The 26,470-nt window shown below is 36.6% G+C and overlaps 1 protein-coding gene across 1 annotated transcript in view; it reads left to right on the forward strand.

Annotated features, from left to right (window-relative positions):
• LOC131065042 (cryptochrome-1) overlaps positions 1-26,089 on the forward strand; it is a 123,213-nt gene extending 97,124 nt beyond the window's left edge. Inside the window, exons 3-5 of the mRNA XM_057999411.2 lie at positions 23,811-24,517; positions 24,633-25,421; positions 25,661-26,089. Of these exons, the coding sequence (XP_057855394.2) occupies positions 23,811-24,517; positions 24,633-25,421; positions 25,661-25,750 (1,586 nt within the window). The 3' untranslated portion in view covers positions 25,751-26,089. The remainder of the gene's footprint in view (positions 1-23,810; positions 24,518-24,632; positions 25,422-25,660) is intronic.
• Positions 26,090-26,470: the final 381 nt, after the last annotated feature.

Raw genomic sequence — 26,470 nt, forward strand, 5'->3', positions numbered from 1 at the left:
AAAAATTAGACTACTAGTAGTAAACTATCCAATTATTATAATATTGGATTCTTGAAAGAAAACTGGAACTTCAATGAATATCTGTAAACAATTTTCTTGAAAACATGAATAAAAAAATACCTTTGAATTGGAGATGAAATCCCAACTGAGCTTATACTATATTGTTGCAACTGTTACCAGGTCCTTCCCCTGCACCCCCTTGGGTCCTGGTCTGTTTTGAACTGGGTTCTGGTCCTGGTCTGGTCCTCTGTGGGTTTGGCCAGGGTTTTGCCCATAGTTTGTGGGTTTAGCCTGGACAAATGTGAGCCGAATTTCACCTCCAGATGTGTCCAACCAGCGAATTTGGATGTTTTTAAATTTTTTTGACTTTATTTTGACTTTTTACTGTAAGTTATCCATCTACAGAAGTGGTAAAAATATTATAAAAACCACGGCATCAAGGAACAATCACCAGGTTGCTATGCTAGAATTAAAATGGAAGGTCTAATAATAATCATAAACCCTTGCATATTCAATTCTCAATCTCCAGTGTGATCAAATTTATAACTATGCATGAATCATGTTTTTCATTGTTCAGGACTGTTAAGTTTCAATCAGATTTGAATAGTAGGTAATTTTAATTTTTGTTTACACCTTGATCACAATCTGATATCAATTGAATCCTTCTAATTTGCTGTGTGTGTAATTCTGAATTCACTGAGTGTATAATCCATGATATGTTGTATGTGTGATTCTGAATTCACTGAATATCTATCTTCCAAGATATGCTGAAGGTAACAATCTGCAATATATATATCTATATGCCACGATCAGTATATGTTCACGGACTGCAGTATATCAATTTCCCACAATCTATGTATTCACAGATGCTTGTGTGTTATTCTCTCATCACCAAGTGAGGGAGAGACGGATAATAATATATTGAATTCGAATGGCATCCTTCTAGAGATCGTGACCCTTCATAACATAAGATGTCTTTCTATAATCATGATCGGTGATACAAACCGATTCATACAAACCCGATAATAATGATTAATACTGATCACTAACACAAACCCAATAATGATAATAATCAACCCGATAAATAACATACCCGATAATAGTAAGTTTCGGTTAAGGCAAATTTAATCATAGAAACCTCGATAATATATAATCGGATTTAATAATAATATTAAGGGTGAATGCAGATTGATTGATATAATCAAACGTGTAAGGCCGATAGGCCACTTACACATTTGATCTGCATAGTCGGCCTTATCGGATTCCAATTGAAGCTATATAATCAACACTCCCTCTTAGCTAGGGAGGAATCCTTCTTAATGTTTACAAGTTACATCACCTTATTGTGATGATTGACCACAATGGCTACATCCATATGTGGAAAGGAAAGATATCACCTCTCTGTGATATCAACCATCATGGCTTATCCATAGATATCACCTCACGTGATATCCACCATTATGGCTTATCCATAGATATCACCTCATGAGATATCAACCATTATTGTGAGATCGCCACCTCACAATGATGGTAAGATGCACAAGTGCTCATCATTGTGAGATCGTCACCTCACAATGATATTCACCATGGCTCATGCAGAGGGTAAACACACAAGTACAAGAAAATCACCACGGACTCTCTCACGTGGTGTTGTCATGGTGTCACACACATGACATCCACCATGAACCATCTCAGAGGGTGGAGATAAGAGCTTACACCTCAAGTCTCTCTCAAAGAGAAATGCATTAACAAGAGTTTACACTTTAAACATCTTTTGAAGAGGAGAATACATTAGTATATATATAAACAAATCAATGAAGCTGAGACTCAATCTCATCTAGGGCTTCATTCTCCACCATACCAAGCTTACCTCGAAAGTACACAAACTTTATTTTGGAGAGAGGCTTGGTGAGAATGTCTGCCGTTTGCTCATCAGTACTAATGTATCTCGATTCTCAATTGAATAGCATTCCTTTCCACCATGTCTCTAACATAGTGATACTTGATCTCCACATGCTTCGTTCTGTCATGAAACACAGGATTGACAGAAAGCTTTACACAACTTTGTTTATCACAATGGATAATTGTAGGCTCTAAGGATTGTCCAAATAATCCTGCAAGAAGCTTCCGAAGCCACACTGCTTCTCGTTCTCCCACACATGCTGCATTATACTCGGCTTCTGTGGAGCTCAGTGCTATTGAAGACTGTTTCCTGCTGCACCAAGAAATCATAGCAAAACCCAAACTGAAACAACCACCAGAGGTGCTCTTCCGATCAGTGACACATCCTGCCCAATCGGAATCAGTATATCCATGCGGCTACAAGTTCATATCAGAAGAATATCTCAGGCCATATCTAATTGTATCGCACAAGTATCTCAGAATATGTTTTGCTGCAACTAAATGTATTTGTTTTTGGTTCACACTTGAACTAGCTAAGTGCACTCACTGCATAGCAAATATCTAGTCTAGTATTGACTAGATACATCAAGGACCTAATCATCTGCCTAAATAGTGTAGAATCTACCAGATCCGAATCAGCTTTAACCTCTCTTAACTTATGCAAGTTGGTCTCCATAGGTGTGGACATGAATTTACAATCCATCATACCAAATCTCTTTAGAATGTCAATGGTGTACTTCCCTTGACTTAGAATGATCTCATCAGATTTCTGCCAAACTTCTAACCCAAGGAAGTAGTGCAATAAATCAAGATCCTTCATCTCAAATTTAGAAGCTCTCCAGTGATAAGTAAGTCATCAACATAAAGAATCAGATTTAATGCTTCCCCATTAATTACCTTGAAGTACAAGTTTGATTCTACATCATTCTTGGAGAAACCCAAGCCCATACAATGCCTTCTTCAGCTTGCAAACATGAGATTCCTTCCCATGTACCACAAATCCTTCAGGTTGTTCAATATACACTTCTTCCTCGATTATACCATTTAGAAAAACCGTCTTTACATCCATTTGACGAATCTTCCATCCTTTAGATGCTGCAATAGCTATGATGGTTCTGACTGAAGTGTATCGGGCAACTGGAGCAAAGGTTTCCTCATAGTCAATTCCCTCCTTTTGAGAGAATCCTCTAGCCACGAACCTAGCCTTGTATTTCTCAATAATGTTTGATCTTAAAGAGTCATTTAGAAGCAACAATAGATTTACCTTCTGGTCTAGGTACAATGTTCCAAACATCATTCTTTAGAATTGATTGATACCCTTTTGCCATGGCATCCTTCCAAACTTGCTGACTAGTAGCTTCCTCAACATTGGTAGGTTCTGAGTTAATAATTTGACTCATCAATGCAACATAGCTAGAGAACTTATGCGGTCTCTTACTTTCCCTAAATGTTCCTTTTGGGGCTGCAAAACTTTCAGCCTCTTGCATCATTTTCCTCTCCCAAAGAGGTCTTTTCCGGTTTACAACAATATCTATCAGTAGGATCCAAGGGCTCATTTGGATTATCATCTTCTTAAGGTTCAGGTATGGCTTTCTTCACGAATTCATCTAATTCGTTTTCACTCAAGGCCAGCATAATTCTAAACTTCCAAGATACGAAGTTTGATGCTCCCTCAAGTCTGTCTTCAACTCTAATTCCATTCACCATCTTGATGTTTGATAGAAGTAGTCGAACTTGAAGACAATACTGGAAGATAACCTTGCTTCTATAAATCTGATCTGATCTGATCTTTCCTTATGCGTGCTTTGATACAAAAATTAAAACTACCTACTATTCGATCGAAACTTAACAAGGACAGCGTATTGTGTCTGCAAGAGTATCAAATGACTGCCTTACAGCACTCTATCAAGTGTGTAGGGGCAGCGATCTATAGATAATAGTGAGCAAGGGTTAGAACCATGTTAAAATCTTAGGGCCAGTTCATTACTCTAAGGATACCTTAAGCCTTATCCTAATTCTTGACACACTTCAAGGTCCTATAAACTCAAAAAGGAGCAGTCTTAAAATGCGTAAAGACCTTGTGATACAACATCAAACAGAGACAGTTTACAAATAAGCCATCATGAGAGTCATAGTAAACTTCAAATGATGGTGGTATCAAAAGAGAGATCATAGTGTTTAATGAAGAGTAGCCTATGTATCACACTGTTCTAAGAAGAGCCATGGATATGATAGTCATCAAGTTGTTATCTATGAAATGTCATTCATAGCATACTGAGAGTACAGTCTATAGAGCTCATAATCGCAAATGATTTTCATGTCAAGGAAACCCAAGTTAAATGACCAACAGGAAGATAGTCATCTAATATGGATGATGATGATATTTGTGATGACCCATATGAAATTTGATCAATGATTAATGATTGTTGGCACTTGACATTATTAGTTTTTTAACTTTAAATTTAAATATATATCATGACATTCTGGTTTGAATAATATTTGAGTATTAATATGGTGGTGTAGTTGGCTATGTTATTTTAATATTAATATGGTGGTGTATTTTGAACTTAATAGCTGCTGCAAATATGTATATATTTCTGAATTTTATATGCTTTTGTATGGACAAACCCAAAAGGAACCCAACCTCCCAAAAAAATTTTGCTCGAACCCGAGTCTGAACCGGAATTGGTAACCTTGGATCATTTGGCTGATACTGTAAGTATCATGACATTTTTGAGAGCATGAACTAGCTGAAATGTCTGCTGTAGCAAACTGTATGGCTGGTAAACTGAACAATGAACAGCCAATAATAGGCTGCTACATCCATAGATCCTGATGTCACCCACATTGTGAAGTAAGGTGTGATGCAAGATTAAATTTTGACATTTTCTTGCTGATTTTTCATTTGTTTCAAGGCATCGAAGGTTGATACAGTATGGTACAGAGGTATGATCCAACAACTCACTATTCTCCAAATTTTATGGACCTCCTAGAGAAATGTACGACCTACATTTTGCCTCAAAAGGTTGTGATTTTGATAGGAATTTATATGGCAGAGATTTAGTAAGATTTTTAGAATCAATAACAGCCTTTCACCTTGTATGGTCTGCATAAAATTAGTCACTCCTCTTGCATGGTATGGCTTGTTGCTAAATCCTATTTAATATGCATTTACTCTTCCAATGATACAGCTTGCAAATTGATATAAATGTCACCCAAAATACTGAAAGATAACAACAATATTTTTATATTATCCTTAAATGGAAAAATCAAAGAAAACTACATAGCAAAATCCTGGAAACCTTCACACTGAAATCAGTAACTAAATACAGAAAACCTTTGTCAAGGTTAGCACAATGATAATCCCGTGTGGAATTGTTTCGAAATGTTAGCGAGGGTTTTTGTTCTCAAAACTAACAATACTAGAGGGTTTTGATTTTTGAGAAAAAAAGAACTCACATTCATTCTTGTGAAATGAAATTGTTTGGATGAGCAAGAAGGCCCTTTTCAAAAACAATCCACCTTTTTACATTTTTTATGAAGAAATAATATAAGATTATTTTTAAATTTTTACTTTATTATTCTTGCAGAGTTATAAAAATTCGCTTGTTTTTTGGAACTTGAGTCTAGTGACTTTATTCATTTACTTATAATGATTTTTGAAATAATTAAATATAAGACATCTTTTAATTTATAAAGATATGATTTATGTACAAAAGCATAATCTCCATTTGGTCATACACTTGAAACCATGCTCTGTGCATTAGCAACCATATGCTTTTGTACACAAAACATATCTTTGAGGGGTCCGCAAATACAAAGAGGCAATTGAAAGTCTCCCTTGTCTAATCATGTTCACTTTGAGACCAATAATGGTGTCTTAGGTAATGGAGGGAGGTAGCTAGGGTTTTTTGTTGGAACGCCAAAGTTTCAAGACTTTGCATGTCAAAGGGGAAAGAAGGTAAAAAGATCTCGAAATCTTCAAATGGTATGTTGAGATGAGAAAGTTTTAAAATCTCAAATTTGAATGAAATAGGGAAAAGAGACTTAAAGGGAAAAGGAAGAAAGCGGGGTTCAGAGGAAAGGCATGCTAGAGGCTAGGATGCTGAGATGAGAAAGTTGAAATCTTGAAACAGTGGAAATGTTAAAAGGGGGGTTCAAAGGAAAGGGATGTTGAGATGCCAAGATGAAAGAGTTTGAAACCTTGAAATGGGGGAAATGGAAAAAGAGGGGTTTGAAGGAAAGGTATGTTGAGAAGGGAAACTTTGAAATCTCAAAATTCTACTGTGTCTTTGGAAATTGAATTAAAAACCTTCACACTTTGAATTTTTTGAAATTTAGGTTTGTGACACGACAATGAAGGCAAAGCACATAAAGTATAAGGGTGCCCACTTAAGAATTCCTCAATCAATTGTTAGTGATGAGAAGAGTAAGGGATTTGTGTTAGAAAACTCATAAACATTCAAGGAAACCCAAAGAAACATAGAAAGATTTAGGGAATCCCAAAAAGATCTAGGGAAATCCAAAAACTCAAAAAGATCTAGGAAAACCCAAAAAACCCAAAAAAACCTAGAAAAAAGAAGAATCAAAATGTTTTAGCATTTAGGGTTTGGGGTCAAAAGGGTCTCGTAGGAAATCCAAGGCAACAAAGATGACACAATATGAAGAAAATTATTGACTATTGGTGTAGGTGGCAATAGAGAGATAGAGTCAATTTAGAGTCTAGACACGTTAGAATTTCTTAAAAGCAATAAAAATTCAAATCTAGCGTGGAATAGACACTCCAACTTTTATTTAACAAAAGAGTCAGATTTCTAACTAGCAAAATAAGGATAACTTAAGGAAATGAGAGAGACAAGATTACATGACAAAATATGGCTCAACATAAATGCATTCACCAAAACATTGATAATGAATGAATGATTACAAGCTAGAGGAGATACTACTTAAATAGAAAAGGGAGGAGGCAAAACCAATCAATAAGAAAAGTAATTCCAACCACCAACAACTAGGAATTACAATTATGGAAGATACTACTTACCGTTATAATGATCTACTCACTACAACTAAGCAAGCAAAGTAAACGTGTTGGAAAACACCTTATTGTCAAACTAAGGAAAATGAAAAACTTACACTAACGGCCACTCGAAGCTCAACTTAGGTAAATGGAAAATGGGGTCCAAACAAAGGAAGCATGTACAAAACGATTCTCTCCTGCCCAAATAAAGAGACAAAAGCCCCCCTCTAAAGTAGAGAAAGGAAGGACTAAGTAGCACTCCCACCCCTAAAGAAGTAGCTTCTTGCACTCCCAAGCTTCTAAGTGAAGAAGCTTGCCTTTCATAAAGGGTTTGGTGAAGATTTTGACAATATGCTTGATGGTTGTGCAATATTGGAGATCAATGACCTATTCATGAATAAGTTCTTGGATGTAGTGCATATGAACCTTGATGTGCTTGGTTCATTGATGGTGGACTAAGTTTTGAGGATTCGTATGGCACTTTGGTTGTCCTTGAATATGAAAAATTGTTGTTTGAAATTGATACCAAACATAGTGAGAATATGTTGAAGCTAATTGGCCTCAATGTTTGCATTCATAGCCCATCCATACTTGATTTTAGTGGAAGATAGTGCATTAACATGTCGCTTCTTGCTCAACCAATATATAGGATCTGAATAAGGTAAAAATTTGTAGCTTAGAGTGGATTCGCAATCCAAAGAATCACCTACCTAGTCTAAATCAATATAATCAATCAAGTCAATATTTTTCAGTACCTACTACTTAATGAATCCTGTAATTGTGTGTACCTTGTATGTAGCAAGGAATTTGTTTGGCTTCTTTCTAGTTCAGCTCATGAGGGTCTTGCATAATCAAGAGACCATGGCAATGGGGTATGAAATGTCGGGGTATGTATGAGCTAGGTAAATGAGGCTACCAACAAGTTGTCAATGCAAAACATCAACCAATGGTGAACAATGGGCCTTAAATTTGAGTTTTGAAAGAAAGGGCAATAGAGTGGGTTCGTAATAAGCCATGTGGAATTGCAAGAGAAAATCAACCGCATTCTTAGTGTGCAATGGTAATTTTGGAATCAGATTGAGATATCTCAATCTCGAGAAATAATGCATCAACCTAAATCAGTCATTAAAAACTTGTCATGAAGGGTTGTTTTACTTTTCATTGCCACAATTGAGGATGAAGAGTGCCTTGTGATCAGTATGTCATCAACATTTGGGGCTAGAAATATAAGAGAATTGTTTTGCTGCAAGATGGAGGCATTTAGATTGGAATGGCATAGAGAGAATCCAATAGTGAGAAGAAAGGAATCCATCTTCATGCATGAAGCTTGGGGGGCTTGTTTTAGGCAATAAGTAGTTTTTGAGCAAATCATGGAAGAATCTTGTAGTAATCCTTGTGGCAGCTATATATATCCTCATTAATGTCTTTGTTTAGAAGAACACTCTTCATGTTCATCTAGTGAACCTCACAGAGATGTGCTGCAATGATAGCAAGTATGAGTCAAATAGAGTTTATCTTTACAATTGGTGCAAAGGACTTAGAGTAATCAATGCTAGGAACTTATGAAAGCTCCTTTGCAACCAGCCGTGCCTTGAACTTATCAATTGACCCATTTGATGCAAATTTTGTTTGATATATGCATTTGCACCAAAAAAGTTTCTTTCCCTTAGGAAGGGGGACCTGTTGGTGTGTGTTTTATCATTCATCAAACTCAAAATAAAATGTCCAAAGACATTCTATCCTCTCTTGAAAAATTACCGCATATGCTAAGATTGCAAGAAGATCATATGGCGATTCCAAGGTTTCTTTTGTCAAGTCTTGATTTGTGGATAAGCTCAATGGGCTTTGTGATATATTAGTAATACACAAAGGGACTTATGCTTGGATTGTTCAATTCACAATGAAGGTTTTGACAATGAAGCTCTATCAATTGGGATTTGGATCATAGAAAAACTGAAAAGGAGACAAGGGTTTAGAAGCTCTAATCTATTCCTAAGAACTCAAGAGACAGTATTGACTAGGCGAACGCAATAACCACACTTTGCTTCCCCTCACTTAGGACAACTACACAAAGCGGATGCAATCTTCAAGGGATGTGCTTATGATCGGGAGTTAAGCATACACAAAGGAAAGCTCAGACTAACTTTACACAATGAACAAAAATCATGTGTTCATCAAAAGTATGAGCGAAGATACACCACAAATCAATACTTACAAATCTTGCATTCAATCTAACATACATTAAATAAAATCTAAACTATTATGTTGAGGAAATTGAAAACCTTGCTAATCATTCAGATAATAGAGATTACAAAGCCTAGAAGCACACAAGTAATATATTATCCAAAAATGACCTCTCGCAACAATAAACAAAAACCTCACACTCTCCAAATGAGAGGATGAAACCTTATATAGTTGCACAAAAAGTTTTGAACGACCGAGATTGAATAGTGATCAAGGGCCCAGATTGGAAGATCAAAACCCTAATTAGGGTTTGTTACAACTAACTACCCCTCGACCGATGAGAAAATTACATTTGGGGACACTTGTCCTTCTTGCTAAATATGAACCAATAATAAAAATGGAAGGTTGTTGCATTGTGAAGTGTGCCCTCTAGAAGCTTTTGTGGATAAGTTATGTTCATTGAACCTGAACATGTTGACTTGGAACAATCTGATTGGTTGGAAGATGATGAGGCGCCACCTCAGCATGTTGGATATCTTCCCTGAATTCTTCAATTTGTGTGAAGAAACTGTCTAAGTATGTGTTGATGTGTTTTTTATGCACATGCGAACACAGAATAAAATACCTAAAGGGTACCTTATCCTCTCTTGAATAAAGTCTCCAAATGCTGAAGATGTCGCGAAAAGGATCAATCGGGATGACTTCAAGGTTCTTTGTTGTAGGATCTCTACGTGTGGATAAGCACCAGTGGTATGATGTGATTTTGCTGGAATCACAAGGGGACTTACACTTGACGACCTAAACGTCTGATTTGCTTTGAATATTGCTGGAACACAAGATTTCACTGGCTTAGATTTGAAAAAAGAGAAAAAGGACGAGGGCGAGGAAAGGATCTAATTCCGATACTAAGAAATGTAGGAGCAATGATTGATCTTTGATGAAATTCTAACTAATTCTTGTTTTGACATCCCAGGACCATCTCCACAAGGTTAGTGCAATCTTCGGAGGAAAGCTTTATGATGTTCAGATCATCACTACAGGCATAGACACCATCAGGTTGATGCATATCAATGAAGAAGCGGCAATTGAAGTTAAGCTTAAGTTGAATGATTCCAGTTGACTACACAAGGCAAGTCTGCAATCAACAAACTGCTAGTAGTATGGATATACGAATTTCACCATCAAGCAAACACGTTTCTTCCACTCATCTAATAACATGAAATCAAAACTAAGAAGTATAGAGACCATGCAAATTGTTGAATCGACCCATAGATTTCACCATTTCTTCAATGAAGTTTTACAAGTCTTTTACAACATCTTGGCAACAATCTTTGCCTTCTCTCTCTACTCTACTCTAATTGCTATACTATTTTTCCACTATTCACCAACTATTTACCTACTATTTTTCCACTATTCACTAACTACTTTCTATTAGCCTTTACAAATGAAGAGCCGGGGCTTATATAGTGCCCTTAATACAATTTAATGGCTAAGATCAATTTGAGATCAATGGCCAAGATTCTACAATGAAAACCCTAATTAGGGTTTGTTACAACAAACTCAATTCTGACCAATGAAATAATTGTATTAATTGGACACATGTCTTCTTTGGAATATTCGACCAATGGATAGCTAGGGTAGGTACATCGAAGTTTGTGCCACCTTTAATGAGTCAGGTACATTGAATTTGGACATGTTGAGGTGGACCAACCCGACTGGAGGAGTGATGACTAGGATGCCACCTTGTCTGATACTTGCAACTTGGTAGATATCCAATTCGATGATGCTGAGAAGCTAGCTTTAATTAATTCATTTGAAACTATCTGCTTCTTCAACGAACCCTTGCTCTGACTTCTTTTGTCTTTGATGTGCAGGATGATGATGTGCTGGATTGGAAGAGGTTATTCCTGATGATGCCTGACCGAAGAAGGCCGTCCTTGTCGATGCTAGACGGGAGGAGGTCGCCCTTGTCCTTGCCTGATCTTCTTCGTTGAGAGTCTGCTAAGTAATAGATCCTCCGGCTTTGGGTGGTTATTTGAAACCTACACAAAAACTTAAAATTAGTCTTTGAGTATCATACCTTAAAGCATAGAATTTAAGACCTTTCAAGGGTATAACTTAAGATATTAATTTGAAAAAGACATGATAAATCAAGAATTATACATTTTCAAATTAATTATGAATGGAAATTGGATTTTCAAGACTTAGACTTTACAAAATTGCTATGAAATCACAATAAGTCTTGAATAAGAACTTCAAAAAAATGATTCTTCATACCTCCTCCTTGAATGCTTAACTATGAACCTTGAAAAAATGGAAAAAGAAGATCAGACTTTGCTGGATGAGGATTGAATTGCTTGGCCTTCTTGGATGAATTATGTCTTGATCAACCTTCAAAAGAACGTCACCTTCACTAGCCTCCAACACTTAGTAAATTCTGGAAATTTAGCCTCCAACACTTCGCAAATTCTGGAAATTTAGCCTCCAACCTGCTGGATTTCGCTCCTCCAATCTGCTCCTCTAAATTCGCATAAGAAGGAATGAAAGAATGATTTGCATTTGCTACAACACCCCTCTCTTATATAGGGCGCTCACCCTAATTAACCATGAGGCTGACCTAGGTTTTTAGTAATAAAATAAGATAAAATCCCACCTAAAAGGAGGCTGACTTGCTTGTAAAAGCAAATAAATGCTCTTGAGCGCTCACCTTTTATTTTTTTTTTAAATTTTAAAATTAATTTCAATGCCCAAAGGTGGATTTTTCATTTATTTTAAGGCTTAGAATTTAATTAATCAAATTATGAATGCCTTAATTTATGCGAACTTGCTTTAGTCTTCCAAATGTCTTGAAATAGGCAAATTTAATGAAAGGCTATAGGCTAGCTTAGGAATGTTAAAGCTTGATCAAGACTCCTTAAGCATCAAGATATCCAAAGTGATGGTTTGAACCCCTTGTCTAGACTTGCTCACTTGATAAAATTGAAATTTTCTCAACCAATATTTGCAAATTTCCATGTCTTTGTATTCTCAATCTTGCAATTTGCCTTAGACTCAATCAAACAAGGTTGAATGATAGATTTTTTGATATTTTTGCCTTGGACCCTCTGGAAGGGTCAGGAGCGATTTTCCCTCTCTGACCTAGAATCATCAAGTTTTGAAGCAAACAATTACTCACAAGTGGTCTCAAAGGCCTTTTCAACCTTGGTCTTAGCCTTGTTTTAGCACAAACTCAAAAGGAATAGGTTGATTTTATGATTTTCGCCCTGGGCCCTCTGGGAGGGTCAGGAGCGAACTTTGAGTTTTTAGGCACATTCCTTCATTCCTTTAGCTTCAAATCACTTCTAAGGCATAAAACATCATGTCCTTCTCCCACCTAAGTCATGAATAGCAAGATTTTGTCTTGAATTTGCAAGAAAAAGGGTGGGACTTGGAAATTTCGCTTTGGACCCTTTGGAAGGGTCAGGAGCGAAAATCACTTTTTAAGCAAAATCTTGATCTTTGAAATCATCCAACTCCCTCTCAAGGCAAGAACATTCAAAACATCTCCACACGTGTCTTGGAAATTAGGAACTTGGTTTTGATAAGCAATAAATTGAGGTGTATAAGGATTTTTGCTCTGGACCCTCTGGAAGGGTCAGGAGCGAAATTCGCTTTGGACCCTTTGGAAGGGTCAGGAGCAAAATTTGACTTTTTGAACTCTCCGTCAAGATCATTTTATGGAATATAACATTTAAGTATAATTATACTTTAAGTTATATTCCATATATACTTTTAGGATGTTTGAGGGTGGTTTCAGACCTCCAGGAGTTATATTGCAAAAAGTTTTTGGAGGATTTTCAGTTTTCCAGACTTTGTCAAATTTCAGGATTAGGACATTCCAGACTTAGCCAAATTTCAGGATCAGGACATTCTAGACTTAGCCAAATTTCAGGATCAGGACAATCTAGACTTCATCACTCATCAACTTGACCTCACTCAAGCAGAACCTGCTATCCAGGTGATCCCCTTGGCGACACTCGAAAGTTAAAGGCTAACAGACAAAACCCTAAAAGACCTAAAAAACAAACCCTAGAAAGCAAAAAGAAGGGGTCCCCATTTGCAATGGGGGTGATGTGTGAAATGGTCACAACAATATGGAAATTTGTTTCTTCTTGTCACCATCTGATTCCGATTGGGAGCTTGTCTTTAATTCTTCAGGAGATGAAATCCTTCAAGAAGTTGTCCTGATTACCTCCATAGGTCTGGTATTGTAGATGAAATCCCCCAAGAAGTCCAAAATTCTTTTCTATATTTTCACCAAGTCTGAGAACTTTTCTTTCTTGATGCCTTGAGATTCTTTCAAGTGCCTTGAATTTGGAGAAGAATTCCTCTGTGTGCTTTCGCCACAATGGAGGAAATTGGATTTTTTTTTCTGTGAAGTATTTCTCATAGCCAAATTTTGGCCATCTCTATGCTCGGATGAATCTTGCTTGTGGACTTGTCTTCAATTCTGAATTTGGCTTGAAACTTCATTTGTTTTTTCTGCAATGATCTTGCCTTAGCTCTCATCTATGATCTGCAAAACCCAAAAGAAATTAAGTTAAGGTTTTATCTTTGAGTGTAAATTTTGAAGGTTTGATGGTAGAGTGTGCTCTGATTTTCCAATTCCTCATAACTTAGAGTTTTTGACAGGTTGTAAGCACTTGGAAATTTGCAAATCTCAGAGAACTTGATCTGATTTGAGAATTTGGAATTGAAATTGGTCCTCAAGAAACCTGAAAATGAAAAACTCAGTCCCCAAAATATGTGAATTAAAGTTGAAATCAGATTCAAATTCTGGAAAATATGTGAAAATCAGACCAAAATTTCCCAAAAATCTCCTCCAAAATCTTGAAAAGTGGATAATCATGCCTTGGCTTCTTGATAATTTTCGAATTGTTCTTGAAGTCTCCTGAAATCTTTTGTAAACTCTTGAAATCCAAAAGTATTTTGTTCTTCAAGTTTGAACCTTTGAAATGAATGAATAATTCATTATGAACTCACAAAGAGTTCAATTTCTGCATTTAGAAACACGATTCATCCTTCCCAAATCGAATTTATCTTGTTTCTATTCTCATGATCTTATTTCCTTGTCAATTTCAGTTCATTGAGAAAGTTTCTATTTTTGATTTTCATTTGAGTTGGAATCCTTTGGAAAGTTCTGATTTTGTATTGATATTAATTTCAGTCCTTGGAGAAAGTTTCCATTTTGACCTTGAGTTCATGAATCGAACTCATTCCTTCCCTTTTCCGAATTTTGAAAACTTTCTAAAATGAATTCTCTGTCTTTCCAAATCTCAAAACTTTCTAAAATTAATTCTTTGTTTGAACTTCAATTCTTGATAGCTGGGCGGACTTTAGGAGATTCTTTCCTCATGGCCAGCGGACTTCATCAAAACATTTCCTCATTATTTTTGAGCTCGGGTGGACTTCAGCCCTGTCTTTCCTCATTCTTCATGGCAGACCTGAAGAACTTCTTTCTTTGCTGATCAGATTTTCCAAGGCAGGGTGGACTTTGTAGAACTCTTTTCTTATGGTGGGCGAGGTTAAAGAGTTTCTCCCCCAGGTTGGACTTGATGACAAGTCTTCCATTCTCTCACTCAAAGAGGGCGAACTTTATCTCCTTCATTCCCCCTTAGCAAATGTTTGTCTTCTTCTAGGGGTGAACTTCATGAAATGTCTTCCATCTTACCACATGGTGGACTTGCTCATGTCTTTGCACCTTTCTACATGGGCGGACTTCAAGAGATTTGTGCACCGCATCCAATCAAGGGTAGAGTTTATAGGACTTGTGCACCACAACATGGGCGGACTTTATGACATTTATGCACCAAGTGTGAGCGGACTTGATCAATCTTATACACCATGAGGGCGGACTTCAAGAGACCCTTGACCATATGAACCTCTTTGCTGGGCGGACTTGGAGAGAGATGATCTCCATGAGGACCAAATTTGAAATCTCCATAACTTATGCATTTTAACTCGGATCTTCTTGAAATTTGAAAATTACTCACCGTTCTACCCTTGAATTCCCCTGGATCCCTAAAATTTAGGAACCTAGCTTTTTAAGACAAAACGTGAATTTTGGGTGGAATTCTCGATCATTTTCAATGTAACTCAGATCCAACAGTGCAAACCCTAGATCCCCTTTCCAAAAATAGAAAAAGCAAGCATCCCTAAAAAAAAGGAAAAACTTTCTAAAAATAGCCATTTCGGGGATCGTGCTTGAAGTGCCAAAAACAAAACTTCCTAAAAAATAGGAAAAAGCGAAAAAGAAAAAAATTCCAAAAATAGAAAGTTGTCCAAATTGACTCAAATTAATTGCAATCTTCATCCTTCGGACTTTCTAGGCACACTGACAATGTCTAGACTCTGTTTTGACCGTGGTTTACATAGACTGACTCATGACTTCCAAAACTCGGACCTTTCAAAACTGACAAAATGGTGCCGGGAAGGGTTGTGAGGCTCTAACAAAACCCTAAAAAGCAAAAACAAGGAGGGTCCCCATTCTCAATGGGGCAATGTGTGAAAAAGGTCGCAACAGGACCAAATCCCAAGTGTGGTTCTTAACCAAGATCCTGTACTCTACATAGCTATATCCCACTTAGGAAGCCCAGATTCCCCTCGATAAGATTGTGGATCAGAAGTAGAAACAATGGAAACATGTGGATGTCCTTCAAATTGTGATCTTGTATGCCTAATATTTGGAGTGATAAGATTTTATGCTAAGGAGAGATAAGGTTGTAGTGGTTATAATTTTTTTTGATATTTTTGTAATAGTTTTTAAATGGAGAAATAAGGCGTTCTTTGTGGAAACTAACACCTTTATGATAATCAAATGTTTGTGTTTTCAAAGCCATCCATGCCTTGCTTGACAAAGATTTCAAAAACTCACATGCTTGTGTTGTTGGAGAATCTAAAGCAATGTCAAATGGATAGAGCATAAAGAAGATCAATTGGAGGTTGGAGTTATTTTATCATCTTGAGCTAGCTTCTTTATCAGAGATGATATCTTGCATGAGAAGCACCAAATTTCACATTTGTGTCGGGGGGTGTGCTTGGCATCTTTTTATTTTATTTTATTTTATAATGCCTAGTAAACTTTTTAACGTGACCAGCGACACTGGCATGACATGCCCTCTGGCTCCACATGAAACGCTTTTGACCCGGGGCTATGAACCGGTGAGGCCACAACCGAGGGACCTCATCCCCACACTTCACTTGTTCAAACCCACGAGCACAATGGTCCAATGAAGACACAACGCCTGCGATCACAATGGCCTAGCAGGGGTTTGAACCTTGGTGGTTGCTTCACCAACGAAGTGTTTTAACTGCAACACTACATGTCTGAAGACAGGTGTGCTTGGCATCTTAGTAGAGCTTGTGGGTGCAATTAATGTGTCAATTGGTTGAGGTTTTCACAACACTAGAGGAGGGATATTGACACACAAAGGAGAGTTGTTTCTTTCATGTGCAACGCTAAAGGGATTTTGACACACTTGGAGGAGATGGGTCATTTATGTTCTCTCATGTTGTATATATGTTTTGCAAGTTTTACAATTGGGAGATTCGTTGATGGAGTTAGTTTGGTGTTTCTTGGGTGAGAAAGGAGAATTGGAGGTACTTCATCGAAGTCTTTAGAAGGGTTTGCTATGTTCAACTCTTGTAGTATTTCATCCTTTGTTCGGATTGATATAATAAGGGGGGAATGTTGGAATATATTATATCAATGGTTAGTTTTAGTTTAGCTTAATAAATAAATAAATATCTGTTAGGATGGGGTCCCATGGAGGGTGGCTTCCCAAAAAAAATTCAGTGGATGCTGCTGAGATTTTTTAGAATTATTTTAAAGCAGGGGTCCCATGAATTTTGTAGTGCAATTCAGGCTTAAAAGTTTTAGCTCCGAAATTTAAGGAATCTAGTGATCTCATGCATTTTGTTATTTAGCATATTCAATTCAAATGAGGAAACAAATATTAAAAATTAAAAAATTAGTTGATAAAAATTGAAAAACTGCAAATGCTTGACAAATGGTAGGAAAATAGCCTAAGCTGGTGGGGTAATTTCTAGCTACCCACCTTTTCCACCCCCTCAAATTTGCAGCCCTAAAAAGGAGGGGCTGCTAGGTTTTAGGGAAAGATTTGAATTAATTCTGTAACAATTTTATTTATTTATTTCATGGGACCTCTTGTCCCTTCAAAGTAGATCCTAAAGCCCCCTCGTGGGACCTCACCCTTAGTAAATGGTAGTTGGTTGGTGGGGAGTTACTTTCTTGTAAATAAGTTTAGGAAGTTTTGTATGGGAAACTAATGGTTTAATATGCCAATGAAATGTAATGCAAAAATAATCCGATGTGCATCAATATATCCTAATATGTTCTATCTTCCTGTTTAATAATGGTGTAGTCATTTGATTTACCGGTTTTCACATTTATCTCCTCATCATTAGGGGGTTTGACCTTTGCCTTGTAAACAATAATGACATTTACCATATTTTGTAAATAAAGAGACTTAAAAAAATAATATTACAATTTTAGAGTATTTATTCTACAAATCCTTAAATAAAAAAAATCAAGGGAGAAAGAAATCAAACATCTTTTAAAAAAAAAATAATAACTGATTATTTGGCTGCATGAAATGGAATGGTACATTAAAACCAAAAGTTTTCGATCACAATCTTTGCTACGCCATGCTTGTCCTTGTTCTTACACATTTTTTCAAGTGATAGTTTGGAATTGTGCAATACAATATATGAATCAAATTTAGATCTACAAATTTTTGGTCGAACACTAACATTGACATTGCCATTTCCACTACTGTTCAAAGATCTAGAAATAGAGGAATCAAAGAAGAGTCACCTTGAATGGCTACCATCTATTCTCTTTGTCACTTTCTTAGGTCCTTATGTTGGTCAAAGGTTTACTTCAAGAAGCACATGTGTGCACACTTTAACATCTCGACATGGTATTTGTGGGAAGTGATATTTTTATTGGTTAATGCCTCCCCCACTAATATTCATCTTGCAATGGATGCAAACCAACCCTCCTTTCTTTCACTAGAGATGGCATGTTTCCAACAAGGGGTCCTTTCTAACATGGGCCAACATTAGAACAATCTACAAATGTGAAGTATGCTGCAATAACAAACAAATTGAAAATAAATTAACATTAGGGATTTTAGTTAAATTAATATAAAAAAATCAGAAAAAAAAATGTTAGTGTTTCTAGTATAAAATAGAAAAACAGCTAGGGATTATTCAAAAAAATGAAAAAAAAATGTAGAAGACAAATAAAATTTGAAAGGTCAAAAAAGATCCAAAAACCAAAAATATCTCTTCAAATTTGCTTCAAGTTGATGGTGAGCTGTTCCGAATCAATGATGGGCTCTTCCAAATGTATTGTAGGCTCCTTTGAATGCACCAAGGGTTCTTACAAACTTGCTCAAATGTTATTCAATCAATGTCTGCTTTTAATCTTGTTTGCTGATTTTTTCTTCAATGGCATGTGATTTTGGCTCTAGTACTCTCTTTTTTCTCTTGCAAATGAAATGAGGGTCATGTTGAGGCATTAGGTTTTACTTTTTTATTTTTTTGCGTACCTTTTTTGTTTTTTACCTTCTTGGTGGGACTTGTTGGGTGCTTGGGTCCCCTATCCTTGGGCCTCGCTTTCTATAATGTCTCAAAATTGATATTTTGATTTTTTCAAAAATATTGGATGAAATGCAACCCCACACACTTTTTAATCACCCAATACAATCTTTGGATGGAATTGTCCATGTTGGATAAGAGGGTTTTTGTTCACAAATATTATTTGGAAATCAAGTGTTTTTGTTCTTTGATTTTGCCTTTTGGCCAAAAGATGAACGTAGATGCTCAATCTTATAGAAAGGGGTTATTGCAACAAACAATTGATTATTTTCTTCAAGCCTAAATCCCTTTTTTTATAACTTCCTGTTTGCTATTTTTAGCCTTTAGTAAGAAATCTCTAGAATTTTTAATTATTTATTTATGTATTTAATATTTTGCTCCCTTGTCCTAATGACACTTTTAATAAAACCTAACAAAATTGCTTTGATGTACTTTATATTCAGCAATGAAATATAAATTGCCTTCTTATAATATTAAAGTCACTTTTCAGGCAACTTATATTAAATTAATTCCTTAGTCTGAACAAGGGGGCATGCCACTTTCACTTACTTGCCTCGAGATTCGTTGAGTCCTTGCAAGCCTTGTATCTATGGTATACATATATTACGTGGATTTTACGTTGGTTTTTAGTAACTATAAAGGATTGTATGCTGTAGTGTATAGCAGCTTTTCTTAGGTGCTTATAGTTTTTGGATGCTTTTCTGTTGAATGTCAAATTAGATGCATTGAGTTTTTTGTTAGTCAATTGATTTCATTTTCTAGGGGCTGTTGTGATTTTTAATACTCCTTTTTATGCTTAATACAATTCAACCTTTTATCAGAAAAGCTATAACTAAAGACCAGCTTCGAAATTTGATTTTTTTTAACATTGGGAATTTTTTTGTCATCAAGGATGCCTGAACATCCTTGAAACTTGCTGTCTCAGGGATGGCTAAATGCCCCTATGGTGTTCAAAGTTGGACAATGGTGTCTTGAGTATGTTTCACAAAAGTTCTTTTAGATTGGGGATGGCTAGGGGACATCCCCTACGGTATTGAAGTCTTGAAAATGGCTATGGGGATGTGGACGGGTTTTCGAGGGGGCACGTGTCCCTGAATAACATAGAATTTGTGTTTTTCAATGTTTGGAAGTTTCATCGAGTTTGGATTAAAATTTGAGGGCTACCTAGTTATTGCTGAGTTTGATTTTCGGAACTATGCCTTAATCGCCAAGTTAGATAGGGACAACAAATTCCTTATCATATTCTAGTTTACACTGTAGTCCATCCATTATGGACAAGACTTTGACCAAGTTCACCACACTATCCTTTGATATACGGACAACTAGAGGTGGTCAATCACATGATTGCATATTTTCTTTGGACTTACCATTTGGACTTTCAAAGCATACATGTTCATGTGATAAGTGCCTCCCATATGTCCAGCACAACTACAATTGTGCCATTCATGGCTTTCTAGGACAATCCATTTCATGTACTTCTCAAGTTTTAAGAAGTATTACCCCATGCACTAAAGGAACTGCATAAGGCAACCAAGTTTGTAGAATACATTCAGCACATTCAATAGTAGGTTTATGATGATGAAATATTGCAGAGGGACCGTGAAAAATACAAGCAGCATCAAAATTAGTACCATCTCCCTCGCAAGTTTCAGGTGGGTGGCAAAGTATGGTTGCATCTCTAAAGGATCAGCTCAATGGTTGAAATGGGAAGCTCAAATTCTATACCATTGTCATCAAACAAGTGGGTAAACACACATTTGAACTCAGCTTGCCGCCCTCCCTCAGTTTGCACCCAATGTTCAATTTAGAATTGTTTCACTCATACTTTCCACCACTTATTGACACATCAAATACTACCAAGCAGGAGAGCACATAGTTGAATCCTGACCTCGTCAATAGTGAACAGTGATCAGATCATTGATACAATGGTCAATGAAACAAAGATCCAACATATTCCACTCTTTTGGATGTTTAGGGTTGAGAAATTGATGTATCAAGGGAAAATGGTTTTCTGGGAACCAAATTCAGCAGAAGTTTTCCTGCTTGGCACATAATCTAGACGCTATGGAGGGACAAATTATCTAGGGAGCAATTTGGATCATCTAGGAGGAACTTTAGGAGAAACTATTTTTTTGTGTATTTTCTACTTTTCTTTGTCCGCATTTTCGGGTCTCTTTGGAGTAGAAATTGATACAATGGTCAATGAAACAAAGATCCAACATATTCCACTCTTTTGGATGTTTAGGGTTGAGAAATTGATGTATCAAGGGAAAATGGTTTTCTGGGAACCAAATTCAGCAGAAGTTTTCCTGCTTGGCACATAATCTAGAAGCAATGGAGGGACAAATTATCTAGGGAGCAATTTGGATCATCTAGGAGAAACTTTAGGAGAATTTTTTTTTTTTGTGTATTTTCTACTTTTCTTTGTCTGCATTTTCGGGTCTCTTTGGAGTAGAATTCGCCCTTGGAAGTTTGTTTGAAAGTCCCTAAATGTTGGCTGGGCTTCCTTTGGGTTATTAAGTGTTCATTGCCTATGATTTTCAATGCATATCTGATTTGACTTTTATGAGACTCACATTCATTTGATAGACATTTCCATCCTTCTATTCTGTCTTCTTACTAATATAAGCAAAAGTTAGTTGTAATTCATCTCTAACAGAGTACTTGACCACTAGAAAATGCCTCTTAGAATGCCAGAAATGCAGGACTAATTGAACTCATGAACAACTATAGATTATTAAATATAATATGGTAAAAATGTGTCTTTTGAGAGTATGGAGAAAGGGAAAAATAGAAAATGGCAGCAACAATGAGATTAGAGGCAAAAGCAACACAACCCAAGCTCTCAACTTGTTGAAGAAAATCAAAACAAGCTTGGGTGGGAGGTTTTTAGTATAGGTCTTTTTTCCTCAATACCTAGATTTTGAAATTTTTTTAAACCTTGGAATGAGGCTAAGGAGTATCTTGTAGCCACACTAGGAATGGGAAGGAAACTGGAAAAATAGAGGTGGACATAGATTTATGAAATACACCCAAGAAAAAATCCATTTTTTGAAGAAGCTAAAGCAAAGAGAGTAGTAGAAAGGTTAACTGACCTGTGTGACAGTAGGATGGGAAAGAGCCATAAGCTGGAGAGATCGGGAAACTCTTTACCATCCCAAATGCACCAGACCAGGAGGGCCCAAACTTGCCCTAATTGTCTTATGATCTTATCTGTGAACAAGCAGAATACCATATGAGGGCATCGCAACTCAAAAGTCAATTGAAAAAGCAGGGCAGCCTCCTCTTGAAAATATTCCTTCAAGTAGCACTGGACAGATTATCACAATGGCCTTCATAGTTTGGATGAAAAATTCATATATAGAGGACAATGAACTTCAAGTGCATTCTACCAAAGGAAATTTGCAGGAATGAGAAATCCAAATAGAAACGTGTGGGAAACTGTTCACTTTGAAGGAGAGCAAGAAATGGTTGATATTTCTAATTGTGCACCTCAGCTGCCGATTCTCCATACATAGGATTTGAGAGTCGATCTTGACAATCACCTGGTAACAATTCCGCTCCTGGCAAAGGAAAGGCCGCTCCGGATGGCTAAGGCTTTTACAAGGTTATTAGTCATTATTCAAAGATCCCATCTAAATCAAAATACTGTCTCCCCACAGTAATCCTGCCAAAGGTCCTGGCACCAGAAGGTGCTAGATACCTCTAGAGGAACCATCTCTGTTTATTCTAGCACAAGGGTTGTAGGGGTCTTCCAAAATTTTTCTGCATTATCTTTTTTTTTTTTGAAATTGATAATTTTGGCACAACTAGCCATTGACATTGGGATGGAGGGGTTGATGAGAGGTCAAATTCTGTAATGTAACTTAAGCTTAGTATTTAGCCGAAGACCAATAATCTTCGATTCTGCCCTGTCTCCAACCCAGACATTTTGTCAAAGTGCTTCATAGGATGATATGTATCAATGTGCTAGATCACACAGTCCTAGTGCTACCCTTGCCCATTATACTTGCCACAATCAAGTATATATATATGTGTGTGTGTGTGTGTGTGTGTGTGTATGTGTGTTCTTGTACTGGATATCTGTGTAGGTTTACCCACTATAGTCGCTTTAAACTTTCTTACTCTGCAAGAATAATTACTGGCAGTGGAGACAATACAAAACAGGAGACATTACTTCTCATTATGCTCTCAACTTGTCCCATGCTATTTACAAAATGCTCCATCAGATTGAGCATCCTGCCAGACCAACTCTGCACTAACAGACACAAACATTTATAGATCTCAGGTACAATAGGTTGAAATAATCCATGTATAGAACGTTTGGTAACTGATTTGTTAATTTAGGAATTCAGGTAAGACCCAAAATGCATGGAGAGGCAATGACAATTTAGTGCAAGGTCTGGATGCCAAGAGAATGTGGAATTGCATGGAAGCTTATATATCATATGAATGACAAACTGGAAATATTCAGTAAACACCAACTCTGCAGAGATGATAAACTGGAACTAATGATGTTATTTTAAAATGTTACTTCTGGATTATGGACAAATTTTTTTTATGCAGTAAAAGACACATTGTAGAAATGAAGCTATAGCTTATTGTTCAATTTCTTTTTGAATAAAATGGGTGAAGACCTCTCAAGGTTTGATACCATGTGAAATTAGAGAAAACATGCTTGAGATACAAACCACACAAAAGATATGCCATAGAAACAATTAAAAAGAAAAAAAGATTTTCATCAAGGTTCCCAAAGACCTCTTTTGGTATTTTCTAAATATGAAGCTTGAACAAAAGATTCTTCACTATCCACATCCTATGGCACTTTGGTCATACTGTGTAACACTTTACACATACTTGCATGACACCCTACACCTTATTAAATATAACTGATAATGTTGCCAATATATTTACAGGATACAAATGTTTTCTTCTTTGTTTTTTCAAATATTTCATGAAAACATTTACTTATTTCTTGTACAAAGTAGTGCTTGTTGATCTTCTTTTCTTGTTCCATTTGCTGACTTGCTTGTTTTAAAATCAGGTATAGTTTTGGGTTGTAGAGCAGCAGATTTACCCCTTGAACATGAAACTGAAATATCAAGCAATGCACTACTACGGAAAGGATGGTCTCCAGGATGGAGTAATGCAGATAAAGCATTGGATGAATTCCTTGCTGGACCTTTACTGGATTATGAAAAGAATAGTCAGAAGGCAAATGGTCCCAACACTTCTCATCTGTCCCCACACATGCACTTTGGAGAATTAAGTGTAAGGAAGGTGTTCCATTGTGTGCGAAGGAAGCAACTCCTTTGGGCAAAAGAAGGCAAAGCTAATGGACGAGACAGTGTGGACTATTTTCTCAGGTCAATTGGTCTGAGAGAGTATTCACGATATCTTTGTTTCAACTTTCCATTTACACATGAAAGGTCATTGCTTCATAATTTGAGATTTTTTCCTTGGAGACAAGATGAAGGCTATTTTAAAGCTTGGAGACAAGGCCGCACTGGTTATCCTTTGGTAGACGCAGGCATGCGTGAACTTTGGGCTACAGGATGGATACATAATCGGATCAGGGTGGTTGTTTCTAGTTTTTGTGTGAAATTTCTTCAACTTCCATGGACATGGGGGATGAAATATTTCTGGGATACATTATTGGATGCAGATATAGAATCTGATGTTCTTGGATGGCAATATATCTCTGGTAGCTTACCTGATGGTCATGAATTGGATCGCATGGATTGCCCTCAGGTGCATGAGACCAACATTGAAGCTTAGTTTTCAGCAGTGAAAATTTCTAATTTATGCAGAAAAGGTTATTCTAAATTTACTATGATCATGAACTTCTGACTGTTGTGTGTTACAGGTACAGGGTTACATGTTTGATCCTGATGGAAATTATACACGTCAATGGTTGCCCGAACTGGCAAGAATGCCCACAGAGTGGATTCATCACCCCTGGAATGCTCCTGCAGACATCCTTAAGGCTTCTGGGGTTGAGTTAGGATCAAACTATCCAAGACCAATTGTAGAGGTAGCTTCTGCTCGAGAACGTTTGCAACAGGCACTGGCACATATGTGGGAATTAGATGCCAATGCAAGGGCTGCACTGCCTGATAGAACAGAAGAAGGATTAGGAGATACAATAGAAGTTAGAGGTACGGGGGGGCCATTACATGAAAGGATGGTTGTCCCTAGAGTAGTTGTAAAGAGGCAGGGAGCATCTTCTGGTAGCTCATGGCATGATCAACGAGTTCCAAGTATTGTGAGACAAGATGATTCTCCACAAATCAACAAATTAGGAAGAAATCAACTAATATCTCATCAAGGATCACAACAGGTTTGTGCTACAGATATAGAAGCTAGTACAGATGTGCATAGTTGTGGCAGTTTGGATAGACCCTCAGAGCAGTTACTCATTTCTGATCATCAGAATATTCCAAGTACAGACCATGATTTACAGTCTACGGCAGAGTCATCTTCTGTTAGAAAAAGGAGCACTAATAATAATCAATTTGGCTTTTCGCCCCCATCATCTGGGTCATCGATGGGTGATTCTTTGCAAATATCAGAACAGGGGCTTGCATCTCCTGATGCTTTTGGCAAGAAAATGTCCAAGCAATTATTCAACATTAATTCCTTGGCTGAAACCAAGGTAGTAAAAAATTTAGTTCCATTTGTAGTCTAAGCAGATTTTCTTTTACTATGGCCTTTACATGGTCTCTGATGCTGATAATGCATGCTGTAGATACAAGTGAATTGTTGTTTTCTAAGATCTTTTAGCTAAAAGTGAAAGTTAGCATCTTCTTTGCTTTTAATTTTCGTATCTTTTTAAAATTATAAACAAAGAAACATGCATTATATTAATATTGGTTGAAACTGCTGTTTATGCAGTTTGATGAAGGGGATGAGATGCCAAGTAGACAATCAGCAGTCAGAGAAACAAAGAGGCAATGTCTTAACAAAGCTTTGAGAGAGAAATGATATGCCAGCTCCCTTCAATAATGAGGCTTTTAACCTATAAGAGGACAATATGGCCACAACATTAAATTGCATTAGCACTTTGTCTCTCTTGGTTTCTAAGGAAGTTCTCATCATTGTAGATTCTTTCTTCTTATTTTCTTTTGACTTTTGTCTGTTGTACAGTATCTGAGATAAGCCTTTTGGCGATAGGCGTTTGATTGAGCAGCAATCTTTATTTTTCTTGCCTATATGCTAAAAAGGAATAATAAATTTTGGAGGGGATCGTTGAGCTTGTAATTTAACACAGAATCAGGATTCCTTAGCTGCAATTAATAATTTTTACTATTTTACTCCTTGTGATTGCTGTCTTAAACTAATGTTTCGTTTATCCACTTTCTGTATTCATCTTTACCTTACTATGATTTCACATCAAACTGTTTGAAAGGATCATCATGTGCTGTTTGATGGAAGTTCAATATTTATGGAAAGGATGCATCATCTATGAAATTTCAAAATTTTGTCAAAATGTCTGTTAAGGGTTTCATGTGATTATTATTTACCTTTCTTATTTTTAACTGTCATTGTCAACTTCTTTCTTGCCAAATTGCTAGTATAATAATAACATTCTACATTACTCAAGTGTTTTGATCTTTTCACATAGATTAGCTCTTCCCACTATAAACTGAAATATCTAATACAACGGTCAGGCAGAACAATTTTAATCTGTAGATGAAGGATTAC

This window comes from Cryptomeria japonica, chromosome 11 (assembly GCF_030272615.1).
Source record: "Cryptomeria japonica chromosome 11, Sugi_1.0, whole genome shotgun sequence".
In the NCBI taxonomy this organism is placed as follows: Eukaryota; Viridiplantae; Streptophyta; class Pinopsida; order Cupressales; family Cupressaceae; genus Cryptomeria; species Cryptomeria japonica.